A 17781-nucleotide genomic window follows, 5' to 3' on the forward strand; every position below is an offset into this window, starting at 1 on the left:
TGCGCTGTACTCACGGTCATGGTGCACATGGTGCCTCGCTCTCTAGCGGTCACTGTGATCATGGCTCCTCGCTTTCTGGCAGTAACGCTTTTATTGGCGGGAGCACACTCCTTTGTCATACAGAGAAAGAGTACAACACCGTGCAAGCATTCACACTCTGCTCCTCAGACTTTCTATGTGCGCAGTGACTGCCTCTAGGCAGAATATGATGATGATGGTGGTAGTAGTAGTTGGAGCATTTAACACAGTCATGAAGCAGCCATAACAACTTGAAAAATAAGTATTTTTAACGAGATACCACACTGTTCGATATGTGGCCTGTACTTGTTAATTTAGTGTACCGAACTAGGGTAACAGACAGCAAATAAAGCTGAATGTAGGCCTGAATTTCCACATTTTGTAGGCCACAAATACATCAGACATCTGACAGAGATAACTGTTGTGAATTCTGTTATCGAACTCCCTCCTGTGGTCATGAATGGTACTTCGGCGAGTTCTGTCCATGTACTCCCTCTGGTGGCTGTGAGTGGAGCTGCTGCTTCTGAGGTTCCTTCCACAGGTGACGTAGTTTATTCTTTGACTGGCTGCTCTATTTAACTCTACTCAGATCGTTACTCCATGCCAGCTGTCAATGTTCTTGTACTGGTTCAGTTCGCTCTTGGATCTTACGGGTGACCTGTCTACTCCAGCAGAAGCTAAGTCCCTGCTAGTTTATTATTTGTTCTTTGTTTTCTTGTCCAGCTTGCTATCATGATTTTGCCGTGCTAGCTGGAAGCTCTGGGATGCAGAGTGGCACCTCCACACCTTGAGTTGGTGTGGAGGTCTTTTTGCACACTCTGCGTGGTCTTTTGTAGTTTTTTGTGCTGACCGCAAAGATACCTTTCCTATCCTCAGTCTGTTTAGTTAGTCTGGCCTCCCTTTGCTGAAACTTGTTTCATTCCTGTGTTTGTGACTTTCATCTTAACTCACAGTCAATATATGTGGGGGGCTGCCTTTTCCTTTGGGGAATTTCTCTGAGGCAAGGTAGGCTTTATTTTCTATCTCTAGGGCTAGTTAGCTCTTAGGCTGTGAAGAGGCATCTAGGCCTGTTAGGTACGCTCCACGGCTATTTCTAGCGTGTGATAGGATTAGGGGTTGCGGTCAGCAGAGCTCCCACTTCCCAGAGCTTGTTCTGTGTCAGTTTAACCATCAGGTCGTTCCAGGTGCTCCTAACCACCAGGTCCATAACAGTACAGTTGGCCCAAAGTATTAATGCATCTCAATAGAGGGATAAGAGAAGTTCTGAGACCATTTTTTTTCTCTGCAGTGTGTTTTGTCTTTCTTTTCCCCTTAACCTCTGGGTGGTTCAGGACACAGGTGTAGATATGGACATTCAAGGTCTGTCCTCTTGTGTGGATCATCTCACTGCAAGGGTACAAAACATTCAAGATTTTGTGGTTCAGAATCCTATGTTAGAGCCTAGAATTCCAATTCCTGATTTGTTTTCAGGGGATAGATCTAAGTTCCTGAATTTCAAAAATAATTGTAAGATGTTTCTTGCTTTGAAACCCCGCTCCTCTGGTGACTCCGTTCAACAAGTAAAAATCATTATTTCTTTGTTGCGTGGTGGCCCTCAAGACTGGGCATTTTCCCTTGCGCCAGGAGATCCTGCATTGCGTGATGTAGATGCGTTTTTTCTGGCGCTTGGATTGCTTTATGATGAACCAAACTCAGTGGATCAGGCAGAGAAAATCTTGCTGGCTTTGTGTCAGGATGAAGCGGAGGTGTACTGTCAAAAGTTTAGAAATTGGTCTGTGCTTACTCAGTGGAATGAGTGTGCCCTGGCGGCAATTTTCAGAAAGGGTCTTTCTGAAACCCTTAAGGATGTCATGGTGGGATTTCCCACGCCTGCTGGTCTGAATGAGTCTATGTCCTTGGCCATTCAGATCGATCGGCGCTTGCGGGAGCGCAAAGCTGTGCACCATTTGGCGGTTTTCTCTGAGCATAGGCCTGAGCCTATGCAATGTGATAGGACTTTGACCAGAGCTGAACAGCAAGAACACAGACGTCGGAATGGGCTGTGTTTTTACTGTGGTGATTCCACTCATGCTATCTCCGAGTGTCCTAAGCGCACTAAGCGGTTCGCTAGGTCTGCCACCATTGGTATGGTACAGTCTAAATTTCTTTTGTCCGTTACTCTGATTTGCTCTTTGTCGTCCTATTCTGTTATGGCATTTGTGGATTCAGGCGCTGCCCTGAATTTGATGGACTTGGAGTTTGCCAGGCGCTGTGGTTTTTTCTTGGAACCCTTGCAGTATCCTATTCCATTGAGAGGAATTGATGCTACGCCTTTGGCCAAGAATAAGCCTCAGTACTGGACTCAATTGACCAGGTGCATGGCTCCTGCACATCAGGACGATATTCGCTTTTTGGTGTTGCATAATCTGCATGATGTGGTCGTTTTGAGGTTGCCATGGCTACAGGTCCATAATCCAGTATTGGATTGGAAATCTATGTCTGTGTCCAGCTGGGGTTGTCAAGGGGTACATGGTGATGTTCCATTGCTGTCAATTTCGCCTTCCACTCCTTCTGAAGTCCCAGAATTTTTGTCGGATTACCGGGATGTATTTGATGAGCCCAAAACCAGTGCCCTACCTCCTCATAGGGATTGCGATTGTGCTATTAATTTGATTCCTGGTAGTAAGTTTCCTAAGGGACGACTGTTCAATTTATCTGTGCCAGAGCACGCCGCTATGCAGAGTTATATAAAGGAATCCTTGGAGAAAGGTCATATTCGCCCGTCGTCATCACCGTTGGGAGCAGGATTCTTTTTTGTGGCCAAGAAGGATGGTTCTTTGAGACCTTGTATTGATTACCGCCTTCTTAATAAGATCACAGTCAAATTTCAGTACCCTTTGCAGCTGCTGTCTGATTTGTTTGCTCGGATTACGGGGGCTAGTTGGTTCACCAAGATAGATCTTCGAGGGGCGTATAATCTTGTGCGTATTAAACAGGGCGATGAATGGAAAACAGCATTTAATACGCCCGAGGGCCATTTTGAGTACCTGGTTATGCCATTCGGGCTTTCTAATGCTCCATCTGTATTTCAGTCCTTTATGCATGACATCTTCGGAGAGTACCTGGATAGATTCATGATTGTATATTTGGATGATATTTTGGTCTTTTCGGATGATTGGGAGTCACATGTAAAGCAGGTCAGAATGGTGTTCCAGGTCCTTCGTGCGAATTCCTTGTTTGTGAAGGGGTCAAAGTGTCTCTTTGGAGTTCAGAAGGTTTGATTTTTGGGTTTCATTTTTTCCCCTTCTACTATCGAGATGGACCCTGTTAAAGTTCAGGCCATTTATGATTGGACTCAGCCGACATCTGTGAAGAGCCTGCAGAAGTTCCTGGGCTTTGCTAATTTTTACCGTCGCTTCATCGCTAATTTTTCTAGTGTGGCTAAACCGTTGACTGATTTGACCAAGAAAGGTGCTGATGTGGTCAATTGGTCCTCTGCGGCTGTAGAGGCTTTTCAGGTGTTGAAGCGTCGTTTTTCTTCTGCCCCTGTGTTATGCTAGCCAGATGTTTCGCTCCCGTTTCAGGTCGAGGTTGATGCTTCTGAGATTGGAGCAGGGGCTGTTTTGTCACAAAGAAGTTCTGATGGCTCGGTGATGAAACCGTGTGCCTTCTTTTCTAGAAAGTTCTCGCCTGCTGAGCGCAATTATGATGTTGGCAATCGTGAGTTGTTGGTCATGAAGTGGGCATTCGAGGAGTGGCGTCATTGGCTTGAAGGAGCCAAGCATCGTGTGGTGGTTTTGACGGATCACAAGAATTTGACTTATCTCGAGTCTGCCAAACGGTTGAATCCTAGACAGGCTCGATTGTCGCTGTTTTTCTCCCGTTTTGATTTTGTGGTTTCGTACCTTCCGGGCTCTAAGAATCTGAAGGCTGATGCCCTGTCAAGGAGTTTTGTGCCTGACTCACCGGGTGTTCCTGAACCGGTGGGTATTCTCAAAGAGGGGGTAATTTTGTCTGCCATCTCCCCTGATTTGCGGCGGGTGCTGCAGAAGTTTCAGGCTGATAGACCTGACCGTTGTCCAGCGGAGAAACTGTTTGTCCCTGATAGATGGACTACTAGAGTTATCTCTGAGGTTCATTGTTCGGTGTTGGCTGGTCATCCTGGAATCTTTGGTACCAGAGATTTGGTGGCTAGATCCTTTTGGTGGCCTTCTTTGTCATGGGATGTGCATTCTTTTGTGCAGTCCTGTGGGACTTGTGCTTGGGCTAAGCCCTGCTGTTCTCGTGCCAGTGGGTTGCTTTTGCCCTTGCCGGTCCCGAAGAGGCCCTGGACGCATATTTCCATGGATTTTATTTCAGATCTCCCTGTCTCTCAAAGGATGTTGGTCATTTGGGTGGTTTGTGATCGCTTCTCTAAGATGGTCCATTTGGTACCCTTGTCTAAATTGCCTTCCTCCTCTGATTTGGTGCCATTGTTTTTCCAGCATGTGGTTCGTTTGCATGGCATTCCGGAGAACATCGTCTCGGACAGAGGTTCCCAGTTTGTTTCGAGGTTTTGGCGGTCCTTTTGTGCTAAGATGGGCATTGATTTGTCTTTTTCTTCGGCTTTCCATCCTCAGACAAATGGCCAAACCGAACGAATTAATCAGACTTTGGAAACATATCTGAGATGCTTTGTTTCTGCTGATCAGGATGATTGGGTGTCCTTCTTGCCTTTGGCTGAGTTCGCCCTTAATAATCGGGCCAGCTCGGCTACTTTGGTTTTGCCGTTTTTCTGTAATTCTGGTTTTCATCCTCGTTTCTCTTCAGGGCAGGTTGAGCCTTCGGACTGTCCTGGTGTGGATACTGTGGTGGACAGGTTGCAGCAGATTTGGACTCATGTGGTGGACAATTTGACATTGTCTCAGGAGAAGGCTCAACGTTTCGCTAACCGCCGGCGCTATGTTGGTCTCTGACTTCGTGTTGGGGATTTGGTTTGGTTGTCGTCTCGTTATGTTCCTATGAAGGTTTCCTCTCCTAAGTTTAAGCCTCGTTTCATTGGTCCGTATAAGATTTCTGAAGTTCTCAATCCTGTGTCATTTCGTTTGGCCCTTCCAGCTTCTTTTGCCATCCATAATGTGTTCCATAGATCGTTATTGCGGAGATACGTGGTGCCTATGGTTCCCTCCGTTGATCCTCCTGCCCCGGTGTTGGTCGAGGGGGAGTTGGAGTATGTGGTGGAAAAGATTTTGGATTCTCGTATTTCGAGACGGAAACTCCAGTACCTGGTCAAGTGGAAGGGTTATGGTCAGGAAGATAATTCCTGGGTTTTTGCCTCTGATGTTCACGCTGCCGATCTAGTTCATTGCCTTTCATTTGGCTCGTCCTAATCAGCCTGGGGGCTCTGGTGAGGGTTCGGTGACCCCTCCTCAAGGGGGGGGTACTGTTGTGAATTCTGTTACCGAACTCCCTCCTGTGGTCATGAATGGTACTTCGGCGAGTTCCCTCTGGTGGCTGTGAGTGGAGCTGCTGCTTCTGAGGTTCCTTCCACAGGTGACGTAGTTTATTCTTTGGCTGGCTGCTCTATTTAACTCCACTCAGATCATTACTCCATGCCAGCTGTCAATGTATTGTACTGGTTCAGTTCGCTCTTGGATCTTACGGGTGACCTGTCTACTCCAGCAGAAGCTAAGTCCCTGCTAGTTTATTATTTGTTCTTTGTTTTCTTGTCCAGCTTGCTATCATGATTTTGCCGTGCTAGCTGGAAGCTCTGGGATGCAGAGTGGCACCTCCGCACCGTGAGTCGGTGCGGAGGTCTTTTTGCACACTCTGCGTGGTCTTTTGTAGTTTTTTGTGCTGACCGCAAATATACCTTTCCTATCCTCAGTCTGTTTAGTTAGTCTGGCCTCCCTTTGCTGAAACTTGTTTCATTCCTGTGTTTGTGACTTTCATCTTAACTCACAGTCAATATATGTGGGGGGCTGCCTTTTCCTTTGGGGAATTTCTCTGAGGCAAGGTAGGCTTTATTTTCTATCTCTAGGGCTAGTTAGCTCTTAGGCTGTGAAGAGGCATCTAGGCCTGTTAGGTACGCTCCACGGCTATTTCTAGTGTGTGTGATAGGATTAGGGGTTGCGGTCAGCAGAGCTCCCACTTCCCAGAGCTTGTTCTGTGTCAGTTTAACCATCAGGTCGTTCCAGGTGCTCCTAACCACCAGGTCCATAACAGCTAACACACTGGCAAATATGTGGCCTTTTTTATTTATATTTTTTTATGCTAAATAGTGCTGTATATAATTACCGTAACAGACAGCAAAAAAAGTGGTCCTCCGGCCACAATGACCAAACTTGGAGCACGCAGATATGAGGGCTGTAATGGAAGTACCACACTGGCAAATATGTGGCCTGTTTTTTTTTTTAAATGCCAAATAGTGCTGTATATAATTACCGTAACAGACAGCAAAAATAGTGGCAAAACGGCCAAAAATGCAAAAACTTGGACCACGCAGATATCTGAGGCCTTTTTTGGTGAATTGAAAACAACCCCCCCCCAAAAAAAAAGTGGCACAAGGCTAGCACACACAACTATGCTACGTATGCCTGACAAACTATGATTTTTAAACAGGTCTCAGTCTGACAGAACACACTGTATATTTTTTGCTTCTGGGGTGAATTTTTTGGGGAAAAAAATGCAACTAGGTATAGAGTAAAGAAGCTGCAGCAGCAGAAAGTTATGGAGCTTTGGGAGGTATGCAGTGGAAGCAATGGACGCACATACAATGCCTGCAGGCCTTGCACTGATGTGGATATGCTGTGCCTTGCCTACCTAGTGCTGCATTATCGGGACCCACGAATTAGCCCTAAAAAGGACTGTTGGTTTCTCAGGAGTGGTGGATTTCAGAGTTGTAGACCTACACTTACTCTAAAACTACGATTCTGACTTTATCTCGGCAGCAGCTCTCCCTACTCTCGCTGAATCCGGAGCAGAATGCAGCGAGCAGGGCGGCGCCAGGCAACAGATGAGTGGCTCAAAATGAAGCACATTAAGGTTATGGTGTGGCCTAGCCAGTCTCGAGACCTTAATCCAATAGAAAACTTATGGAGGGAGTTGAATCTCCGAGTTGCCAAGCGACAGCCTCAAAATCTTAGGGTATGTGCACATGTTCAGGTTTTTTCTGCAATTTTTGTGCACACGATGCGTTTTTTTTTCTGCGAAAAAACGCATCGCGGTAAAAATAAGCAGCATGTTCATTAATTTTGCGGATTTTCCGTGTTTTTCCCGCTATTTAATGCATTGGGAAAAAACGCGAAAAAAAAACGCATAAAAAAAACGCATGCGGATTTCTGGCAGAAATGTCTGGTTTTTGTCAGGAAATTTCTGCAAGAAATCCTGACGTGTGCACATAGCCTTAATGATTTAGAGATGATCTGCAAAGAGGAGGTGACCAAAATTCCTCCTAACATGGTCGCAAACCTCATCATCAACTACTAAAAACATCTGACTTGCCAACAAGGGTTTTGCCACCAAGTATTAAGTCTTATTTGCCAGAGGGATCAAATACTTATTTCTCACTGCAAAATGCAAATACATTTATATAATTTATACAATGTGATTTTCTGGATTTTATTTTTGATATTGTATCTATCAATGTTAAAATTAATCTACCCTTAAAACTATAGACTGCTCATTTCTTTGTCAGTGGGCAAACTTACAAAATCAGCAAGGGATCAAACACTTACTGCCCCCACTGTAAGCTCTATCCTTCCTATTTAGAAGTAATTACCTCTTCTTAACCTTTTAAGTCAATCTAACTTTTAGGCTATGTGCACACATTGCGGATTAGCCTTAGGAATTTCTGGTGCGGATTCTGCCTCTCCTGGCAGAAAACGCACCTGCGGATTTGTCACGTTTTTTGTGCTTTTTTTCTGATTTTTTTGCGGATTTGCTGCATTTTTTTACCCCTGCGGTTTTCTATAATGGAATGGGTACAAAAACGCTGCAGATTCACAAAAAAGAAGTGACATACTGCTTCTTTTAAACCGCAGCGTTTCCGCAGCGGATTTTCCGCAAAGTGTGCACAGCATTTTTTTTTCTCATTGATTTACCTTGTACTGTAAATCAATTGCGGATCTGCAGCATTTCTGCACCTCAAGAAATGTTGCGGATCCGCAGAGAATCCGCAACGTGTGCACTTAGGCTGGTTTCACATTTGCATTTTTTTGGGTGCGTTTTTGCGGTAAAAAACGCAAAAAAAGCATGGTGAAAAAACGCATGTAAACGCGTGCAAATGCTGCGTTATTTTTGACGCATGCGTTTTTGCATGTGGTGAAAAAAATGCGGCGTTTTGACGCGTTTACATGCGTTTTTTCATGCATTTGCGTTTTTTAAACGCATGCTGAGAAATGTGTGACAGCTGCCAATCATCAAAATAAAGTAAAAAACCCACTATAAACAGAAATAGTTAGGGTTAGGGTTAGGGGTAGGGTTAGGGGTAGGGATCATAACCCTAACCCTAAAGGGATCCTAACCCTAACCCTACCGCTAACCCTAACCCTAAAGGAATCCTAACCCTAACCCTACCTCTAACCCTAAGGGATCCTAACCCTAACCCTACACCTAACCCTAGGGTTAGGGTTAGGGGTAGGGTTAGGGGTAGGGTTAGGGTTAGGATCCCTTAGGGTTAGGGGTAGGGTTAGGGTTAGGGGTAGGGTTAGGGGTAGGGTTATGGTTAGGATCCCTTAGGGTTAGGGTTAGGGTTAGGGTTAGGGTTAGGGGTAGGGTTAGGTTTAGGATCCCTTAGGGTTAGGGGTAGGGTTAGGGGTAGGGTTAGGATCCCTTTATCACCTTTATGTTGGGGGGTGGCATATCAGTGTGTTTTCTGGTTTTTTAATATAAAAATGCATGCGTTTTTAACGCAAAAAAACGCATGCACAAAAAAATGCATGCGTCCCCATTGACTCCAATGTATTTTTGACCCCAAAAAAACGCATGAAAATGCATGCGTTTTTTTTGGTCCAAAAAACGCCTCTCAAAAATACTACAAGTTGCATTTCTGAAAATGAACGCATGCAGTAAAAAAACGCATGCGTTTTCAATGTTAAATATAGGAAAAAAAACGCTGCAGACAAAAACGCAAGTGTGAAACCACCCTTACCCTTTGTGCACAATCAGGATTGGGTAAAAAATACAGAAGTGGTGGCTAGAGATGAGCGAATTTGTTAAGCTCCCTCCTTATTCGGCCAGCTTTAGCACTTACAGAGTAAGCTGCTGTGGGAACCCAGCTACCTGGATCTTTCCTGCTGATCAGCTGTCCGGTGCCGCAGCTGCATGTGTCATAACAAACAGTCTCTCCATGCATGTGCTGTGTGTTATGGCTGGCAATCAGGCAACACAGCGTGCAGTAATCAGCGCACATACAGAGATCTGGCAATAACCAAAAACAATAGGACGAGCTCTGAGACGTGGAATCTCTGTAGACTGCAGTACCTGATCTATCCTCACACAACTATAAGCAGCAGTGGATTGCGCCTATCACTACCTATGCAACTCGGCACTGCCTGAGGAGCTGACTAGCCTGAAGATAGAAATACAAGCCTGACTTACCTCAGAGAAATACCCCAAAGGAATAGGCAGCCCCCCACAAATAATGACTGTTAGCAAGATGAAAAGACAAACGTAGGAATGAAATAGATTCAGCAAAGTGAGGCCCGATATTCTAGACAGAGCGAGGATAGCAAAGAGAACTATGCAGTCTACAAAAAACCCTAAAACGAAAACCACGCAAAGGGGCAAAAAGACCCACCGTGCCGAACTAACAGCACGGCGGTGCACCCCTTTGCTTCTCAGAGCTTCCAGCAAAAGTTAATAGCAAGCTGGACAGAAAAAACAGAAAACAAACTAGAAGCACTTATCTAGCAGAGCAGCAGGCCCAAGGAAAGATGCAGTAGCTCAGATCCAACACTGGAACATTGACAAGGAGCAAGGAAGACAGACTCAGGTGGAGCTAAATAGCAAGGCAGCCAACGAGCTCACCAAAACACCTGAGGGAGGAAGCCCAGAGACTGCAATACCACTTGTGACCACAGAAGTGAACTCAGCCACAGAATTCACAACAGCTGTGACAGTGAAACAGCCATAAGACATGCAGCTGCGGCGCTGGACAGCTGATCAGCAGGAGCGATCCAGGTAGCAGGGTTCCCTCTGCAGCTAATTTGGTAAGCGCTACAGCTTGCTGAATAAGGAGGGAGCCGAACAAATTCGCTCATCTCTAGTGGTGGTGACGTGTTTCTATTATACTTTTCCTCTGATTGTTCCACTCCTGGCTTTGGCTTACAAACTCTGATGTCGAATACTGACCAAATACTGAACATGTGAACCTGGCCTCAATTTTTTCCCCACGCTGGGTCCAGTATATTTTTTCACACTTCCTCTCTAATTCCCTTAACCTTCTGGCTATTACAGAAACCTGGATCCAGCATTCAGACACCACCGCCACTGCCGCACTCTTGTTTGGTGGGCTGAAATTTTCACATACTATCAGACCTGAGAACAGACAGGGTGGAGGTGTTGGTTTGCTCCTTTCATCACAATGTGCTTTCCAGGTCATCCCCCTGGTTCCCTCACTTACATTTCCTTCCTTTGAAGTTCACGCCGACAGACTCTTTAAGCCATTCTCCTTGCGAGTGGCAGTTGTTTATCGCCCTCCAGGCTCCTCCCGCCAGTTTCTAGACCACTTTGCCACCTGGCTTACTCACTTTCTATCCTGTGACATGACCGCCCTCATCATGAGAGACTTTAACATCCCATCAATGATCCCCTCTCCCAATCTGCCTCATCTTCTTTCTCTAACTTTTTCATTCAGCCTCTCACAGTTTACTAATTCTCCTACGCATGAGGACGGAAATACTCTGGACCTGGTTTTCTCCCATCCCGGCTCGCTGCATGACTTTACTAACTCCCCTCTCCCACTCTCGGACCACAACCTTCTTTCCTTCTCTGACAAGAATTGTCTCCTCACCCGGGACACCCCCACTTACCACACTTATCGGAATATACATACCATTAATACCCAGAAGCTTGTGGACAATCTCCACACATCTCTAGCCCCGATCTCCTCCCTCTCCTGTCCAGACTTAGCATTGTCACACTTCAATAATACACTGAAGAATGCCCTAGATGAAGCAGCAGCACCTTCTAAATGCAGAAAGACCCGACACAGACAATGGCAGCCCCGACACACTATGCAAACACGCTTTCTTCAGCGTTGCTCAAGGTGTGCAGAGCGGCATTGGAGAAAATCTCTCTTAGCAGAAGACTTCATCCACTACAAGTTCATGCTCAAAACCTATAACTCTGTTCTTTATCTGGCCTAAAAATCCTACTTCACCACCCTCATCACCTCACTATCCAACAACCCAAAACGACTTTTTGAAACCTTAAACTCCCTCCTGAAACCTAAAGTACAGGCCCCCATCACCAACCTCAGCTGTGAGGATCTGGCCACTTATTTCTTAGAAAAAAATCAACCACATCCATCAGAATAGCTCAACCATAACTCCCAAGCAGCATGCCTGCTGTCTTGGGGTCATATTCGACACCGAATTTTCCTTTACTCCCTATATCCGATCACTCACTCGCTCTTGTCACCTGCATCTTAAAAACATCTCCAGAATCCGACCTTTTCTCACTGTTGAAACTGCTAAGACTCTGTCGCTCTTATTCATTCCCGTCTGGACTACTGCAACTCTCTTCTGATCGGTCTCCCTTTCTCCTCTCCAATCGATCTTGAATGCTGCAGCCAGAGTCATATTTCTGTCCAGCCGCTTCACCGATGCCTCTATCTTGTGCCAGTCATGACACTGGCTACCCGTTCACCACAGGGTCCAGTATAAACTCATCTCTCTCACCAACAAAGTTCTCCACAGTTCTGCACCGCCTTATATCTCCTCTCTCATCTCTGTCTATCGTCCTACTACATGTGCCCTCCGTTCTGCAAATGACCTAAGACTAACATCCCCTGTAATCCGAACCTCACACCTCCATCTCCAAGACTTCTCTTGTGCTGCGCCAGCTCTCTGGAATGCACTTCCCCAGATGATCAGACTGATACCTAGCCCCGACCTATTCAAGCGCGCTTTGAAAACCCATCTCTTCAAACAAGCCTACCACATCAGCTACTCAGTAAACTAACTTTGCCCTGTTCCCTCCTTATTGACTATTGCACTTAAACACACGGGCTGATGACCGGATCATGCAGCTTTGTATGAAAATCCCTATTTATTATAATTGCCAGACCTGAAATAACAAGCACTTTTCACCTATTGTGTCTCCCCATTTCCTTGTAGATTGTAAGCTTGCGAGCAGGGACCTCACTCCTAATGTCACTGTTTAAATTGTCTTAACTCGTACCGAATTTATTGTTTGTACATGTCCCTGCTTAATTGTAAAGTGCTGCGGAATATGTTGGCGCTATATAAATAAAAATTATTATTATTATTATTCACACTTGAATATAGTTTTTAATTCATGGTTAAAAACCTTTTCTCCTGGAGGAACAGAAAGGCTTGCTTCTCCCTTTTCCACCTGCAACACAGAAAGATTACGTGTGAAACTAACATTGTAGGTAAAATATACCGTATATCAAAAGACAAAATGAGCAATTCTGCTAATCTGATTGTATCCACCTTCATCACAGCAAGATCGCATCAACATTCATTGTTTGAGTCAGACTGTAAATATGTATGTGTGTATATTATATATATATATATATATATATATATATATACACATACATACATACAGTACATACACTAGCTGAAGAGCCCGGCGTTGTCTGAGCATAGTAAATATCTGTGGTTAGTTATAGCACCTCACTTCTCTTATTTTCCCATCACGCCTCTCATTTTCCCCCTCACATCTCTCATTTTCTCCCTTTCACCTCTCATTTTCCCCCTCACTCCTCTCATTCCCCCCTAACACTTGTCATTTCAACCTTACATCTGTCATTTTCCGAACACTCCACTATTTTCCCTCACTCCTCTCATTTTGCACTCATACCTTTTCATTTTCACCTCACACCTCTCATTTTCACCTCACACCTCTCATTTTTCCCTCAGTATATACATGTTTGTAATCTCCCTTATATATAGTATACACCTGTATGTCATATCCTGTATATAGTATATACCTGTATGTCATCTCCCCTGTAAATAGTATATACCTGCTGTATGTCATCTCCTCCTGTATATTGTATATACCTATGTGTCATCTCCTCCTATATATAGTATATACCTGTTTGTCATCTCCTGTATATACCTGCAGTATGTCATCTACTCCTCTATATAACTATGTGTCATCTCCTCTTTTATATAGTATATACCTGTATGTCATCTTCTCCTGTATATAGTATATATGTGTGTCATCTCCTCCTGTATATAGTATATACCTGTAAGTCATCTCCTCCTGTATATAGTATATACCTGTGTCATCTCCCCCTGTATATAGTATATATCTGTGTGTCATCTCCCCCTGTATATAGTATATACCTGTGTGTCATCTTCCTTGTATATAGTATGTACCTGTATGTCATCTCCTCCTGTATATAGTATATATGTGTGTGTAATCTCCTCCTGTATTAGACCGCGTTCACACGTTATTTGGTCAGTATTTTTACCTCAATATTTGTAAGCTAAATTGGCAGCCTGATAAATCCCCAGCCAACAGGAAGCCCTCCCCCCTGGCAGTATATATTAGCTCACACATACACATAATAGACAGGTCATGTGACTGACAGCTGCCGTATTTCCTATATGGTACATTTGTTGCTCTTGTAGTTTGTCTGCTTATTAATCAGATTTTTATTTTTGAAGGATAATACCAGACTTGTGTGTGTTTTAGGGCGAGTTTCATGTGTCAAGTTGTGTGTGTTGTTGCATGTGGCTACATGCATGTAGCGACTTTTGTGAGATGAGTTTTGTGTGCCGACATGCGTGTAGCATCTTTTTGTGTGTTGAGTTGCATGTGACAGGTCAGTGTAGCAGATTGTGTGCAGCAAGTTTTGCGCATGGCAAGTTTTGCGCGTGGCGAGTTTTATGTGTGGTGCGTTTTGAGTATGCGCAAGTTTTGTGTGAGGCAACTTTTGCATGTGTTGCAACTTTTGTGCACATGGCAATTTTTCCGCGTGTGCAAGTTTTGCGTGTGGCGAGTTTTCCATGAGGTGAGTTTTGCACGTGTGGCGAGTTTTGCGCGTGGCGAGTTTTCAGCGGCAACTTTTGTGTTTCAACTTTAATGTGGCAAAATGTGTGCTGATTGTGGTATATGTGTTCAAGCACGTGGTAGTATGTGGCGCATTTTGTGTGTGTGTTCATATCCCCGTGTGTGGTGAGTATCCTATGTCGGCGCCCCACCTTAGCAACTGTACGGTATATACTCTTTGGCGCCATCGCTCTCACTCTATGTCTCCCTTGTTCACATCTGGCAGCTGTCAATTTGCCTCCAACACTTTTCCTTTCACTTTTTCCCCATTATGTAGATAGGGGCAAAATTGTTTGGTGAATTGGAACACGCGGGGTTAAAATTTCACCTCACAACATAGCCTATGACGCTCTCGGGGTCCAGATTTGTGACTCTGCAAAATTTTGTGGCTGTAGCTGCGACGGTGCAGATGCCAATCCCGGACACACACATACACACACACATTCAGCTTTATATATTAGATATATTTTTGTTTAGCTCCAAACATGCTTGTGATGGCTGTTTCATCATTGAAAATGATTCAAGGGTTAACGTTTCTCCTTGCGGAGAGTGACATGTCAGGCCTAACATTCCAAGGTGTGGAGACTTAAGCTGCAATGCTCCTCAAGGAAATATACACATTGTCACTTCAGAGGGGAAGAGGACTAGAACTCTAGTGTCACCTACAGGAAGTAGCAATCCTAAAAGTCAATATCGACTCTCTAACGAGCCTTGTCATATGATTTAGGATAAAAACCAAATCAAAATCTCAATGTGCAGACACTGTGTCAAGGTACCCTCCTGCCAGCGTGTGTTAAATGCTGGTCTCACAGATTTCTCTGATCCACAACTATGATCCACCTGTGGCTGTTAGAGGCAGATAATGGCTGAATACTTCAGTCATTATCTGAGGTGAAAGATGTGGCTCTGCTTGTAAGCCCAGCCCGCATGAAAAGTGAGGAGACGACTTATGACAGTCATAGTACGTCATAAGTCGTTAAGGGGTTAAAACCACACAAAATAATTCTCAATTGACATTTATCATTGGCATCATTTTTATGCATCAAATTATTGTTTGGGACATTATATTACATACGGTAAGTTAAGCAGCAATTTTTTTCAAATTGTCAAGGAACTTTCAGAAACCTATGTTTTAAAAACAACCTTAGTTCTCAAATGTCTTTGGGGGCTTAAATATTACAATCCCTCAAATTATCCCCTTACAGTATTCAAAGTAGTGTTTATTAAAGGGGTTGTCCCATCTTAAACTACAATTCCGCAGTCTTTATAGTCACTGAGTTATGGCCATAAGACCTTAAGTACTGAGTATAGATGAGAGGATTGATTCACAGGACTCTGGTCCAGTGTCCAGGTCAGTGTCACTTGCGTACAAAATGGGATGCCCACAAATTTCTTACCTTAGGGAGTCCCCAGCACGGCAATTGATTTGTCAAGGCTGGCTGACGTTATCTGTGCAATGTGATGCACAAATGGTGTCTCACCATTCCTGGCTATTCAAAGGCCATGCTGGGATGTCACAAAAGGTAAAGAATTCTTTGGCCTCTCATTTAGCGGCCCGGTATCACTGACCTGGACACTGAATCAGAGTTCTGCGAATCAATCGGATCATATATAGTAATGTGTTGCCACCCTGACATGATGGATGAAATACATCTTTGTCACAGAAAAGTTGAAATTAATGTCTTTAAACTTTTGCCTTGCTTTATTGCAATGAAAGTTAATATCTTCTTGAATGCATGATAATCAATAACTGTGGAAATTATTCTCATGAATAATGTTTAAACTTACATTAAGAACTTGTCTCCTTACAGCTCCTAATATTATGTCTCCAGATCCTTCCATATCCTAAAGAAATAAATCAATATACCGGTATATGAGATAAGTATGTTTAGAAATATTATGCATGTGCAGTTACAATCAAAATTATTCATCAACTCTCCGTACAAATTAGGTTTAATAGTAAAATTTTAAAACTTTCAGCTATTTGCAATAAACCAATTCAACAAGCAATTCCAATACCACAACCCAACTAAATATAACAAGTTTTTTTCCCAAATTTTACACAAATTGCCAATTTTAATGACTACTACAGTTTCAGAATTGCTCAACCCACTAAATTGAAGACCACATAATAATTTTATTTATATAGCGCCATCATATTCTGCAGCGCTTTACAATTGACCGGGGACATGTACAGACAATAAAGACATTACAAAGTAACACATAGTTCAACAGTTAGAGGTGGAGTGAGAACCCTGCTGCTTGAAAGCTTCCAATCTTTAGGAATATGGGTAGGTACGATAATAAGTAGAACATGTTTGTCATGTATAGTAGAGCCATCATTCTAATAAATAGGGGTTATGACTTATGAATGATGTAAAGCTGCTTGTTCTGGTCAACAGCCAGTATCTAAGTCTAGTAACCAAGTGATATTTGTTGCATGAAGGAGGTGGAAACAGACAAATAGAAGGGCCCAGATTCTGAGGAAAAATCAGAAGGGGAACAGGGGAGAGTTAGATTAGTGAAGTGAGGTGAGGTGTCTGTGCAGCGCCCCAGAGATCTGGTCCTTGCAGTATTGTCGCTCTGCCACTAAGGCGAGTGATGGTACGTCTGATGGCACTGAAGGAATTCTACTGACCAGGTATCACCAGCACACATTACACTTCACACTCCGGCCACTAGGGGGAGCAAAAGGCTTTATTTATTGGGCCACTCCTCACACTGGTAAAACTAGGGGTTGGATAGGAAGTTAGTCAGAAGCTGACTGGGTTGGATTCAGGCAGCATCCCTTAGCCGGGGGTGCTGCAGGGAGAAGATTCAGAGGGGTCCCTGTCAGGCGTGGGAACCTGGCAGATACCTAGCGAACAGAACAGAACGTTAACGGAACCGCGCCTGCACTACCTTGCGGTGGTATCCTAAGAAAGAGACACGAAGCGAAGGATATTGTGGAACAGTGAGAAACGAGATCAAGCACAAAGGAGAGCCAGTAGGAGTCGTGCCCCGAGAACGGCAACATCCTACTGAGGCGCGTAGCCGGTGGCCGGAACACCGAGGAAGTAACTGACTCTATGCCTTACTTCAAACTCCGCAGGACAGTTAATTATAGGTTGGCTGTCTACCTTAAATTACCTACGCAGACATAGGGGGCAACGTGTGGAGAAGGGCATCTCTAGGGTCTCGGAAGAGCTCCGAGCCTTCCCGTCAAACGGGTGCGTCCTAGCCATAACATACCTGGGGGACGAGAAACTAGAAACATCTGGAACGAAATAGGAAGAACGAGAAAGAACTAGAACGAACGAGAACAGAAGTTGTGAGGACTATTCCGAATGCTCAGCATGGTAGCACTACAACACACAGGCGCTATTGGTAGGCAACGATTTCCAACTGCAAAGGGAACTCTGGATGTGCCATTGGACCGGCCGGTCTCAGACAGCCTGTTAACTGTGCTCTGGATTGAGGATCCTGAAGTCTTCAGTAAAGAGGTAAAGAGACTGCAACCCTGTGTCCTCATTATTGTCTGCACCTCACACCATCACCATCCACCTTACTGGGAAG

At 44.4% G+C, this 17781-nt stretch overlaps 1 protein-coding gene across 2 annotated transcripts in view; it reads right to left on the bottom strand.

The window, feature by feature from the left end:
- The window catches only part of COL15A1 (collagen type XV alpha 1 chain), a 1189398-nt gene that overhangs the window by 445661 nt on the left and 725956 nt on the right, over positions 1 to 17781 (bottom strand). Inside the window, exons 17-18 of one of the 2 annotated variants that reach the window (XM_069730463.1) lie at positions 16015 to 16071; positions 12511 to 12555 (exon numbers count right to left, since the gene is read on the bottom strand). In XM_069730463.1, the coding sequence (XP_069586564.1) occupies positions 12511 to 12555; positions 16015 to 16071 (102 nt within the window). The remainder of the gene's footprint in view (positions 1 to 12510; positions 12556 to 16014; positions 16072 to 17781) is intronic. The other variant, XM_069730464.1, reaches the window with a different exon arrangement.

Source organism: Ranitomeya imitator, chromosome 6 (assembly GCF_032444005.1).
Source record: "Ranitomeya imitator isolate aRanImi1 chromosome 6, aRanImi1.pri, whole genome shotgun sequence".
Taxonomy (NCBI): Eukaryota; Metazoa; Chordata; class Amphibia; order Anura; family Dendrobatidae; genus Ranitomeya; species Ranitomeya imitator.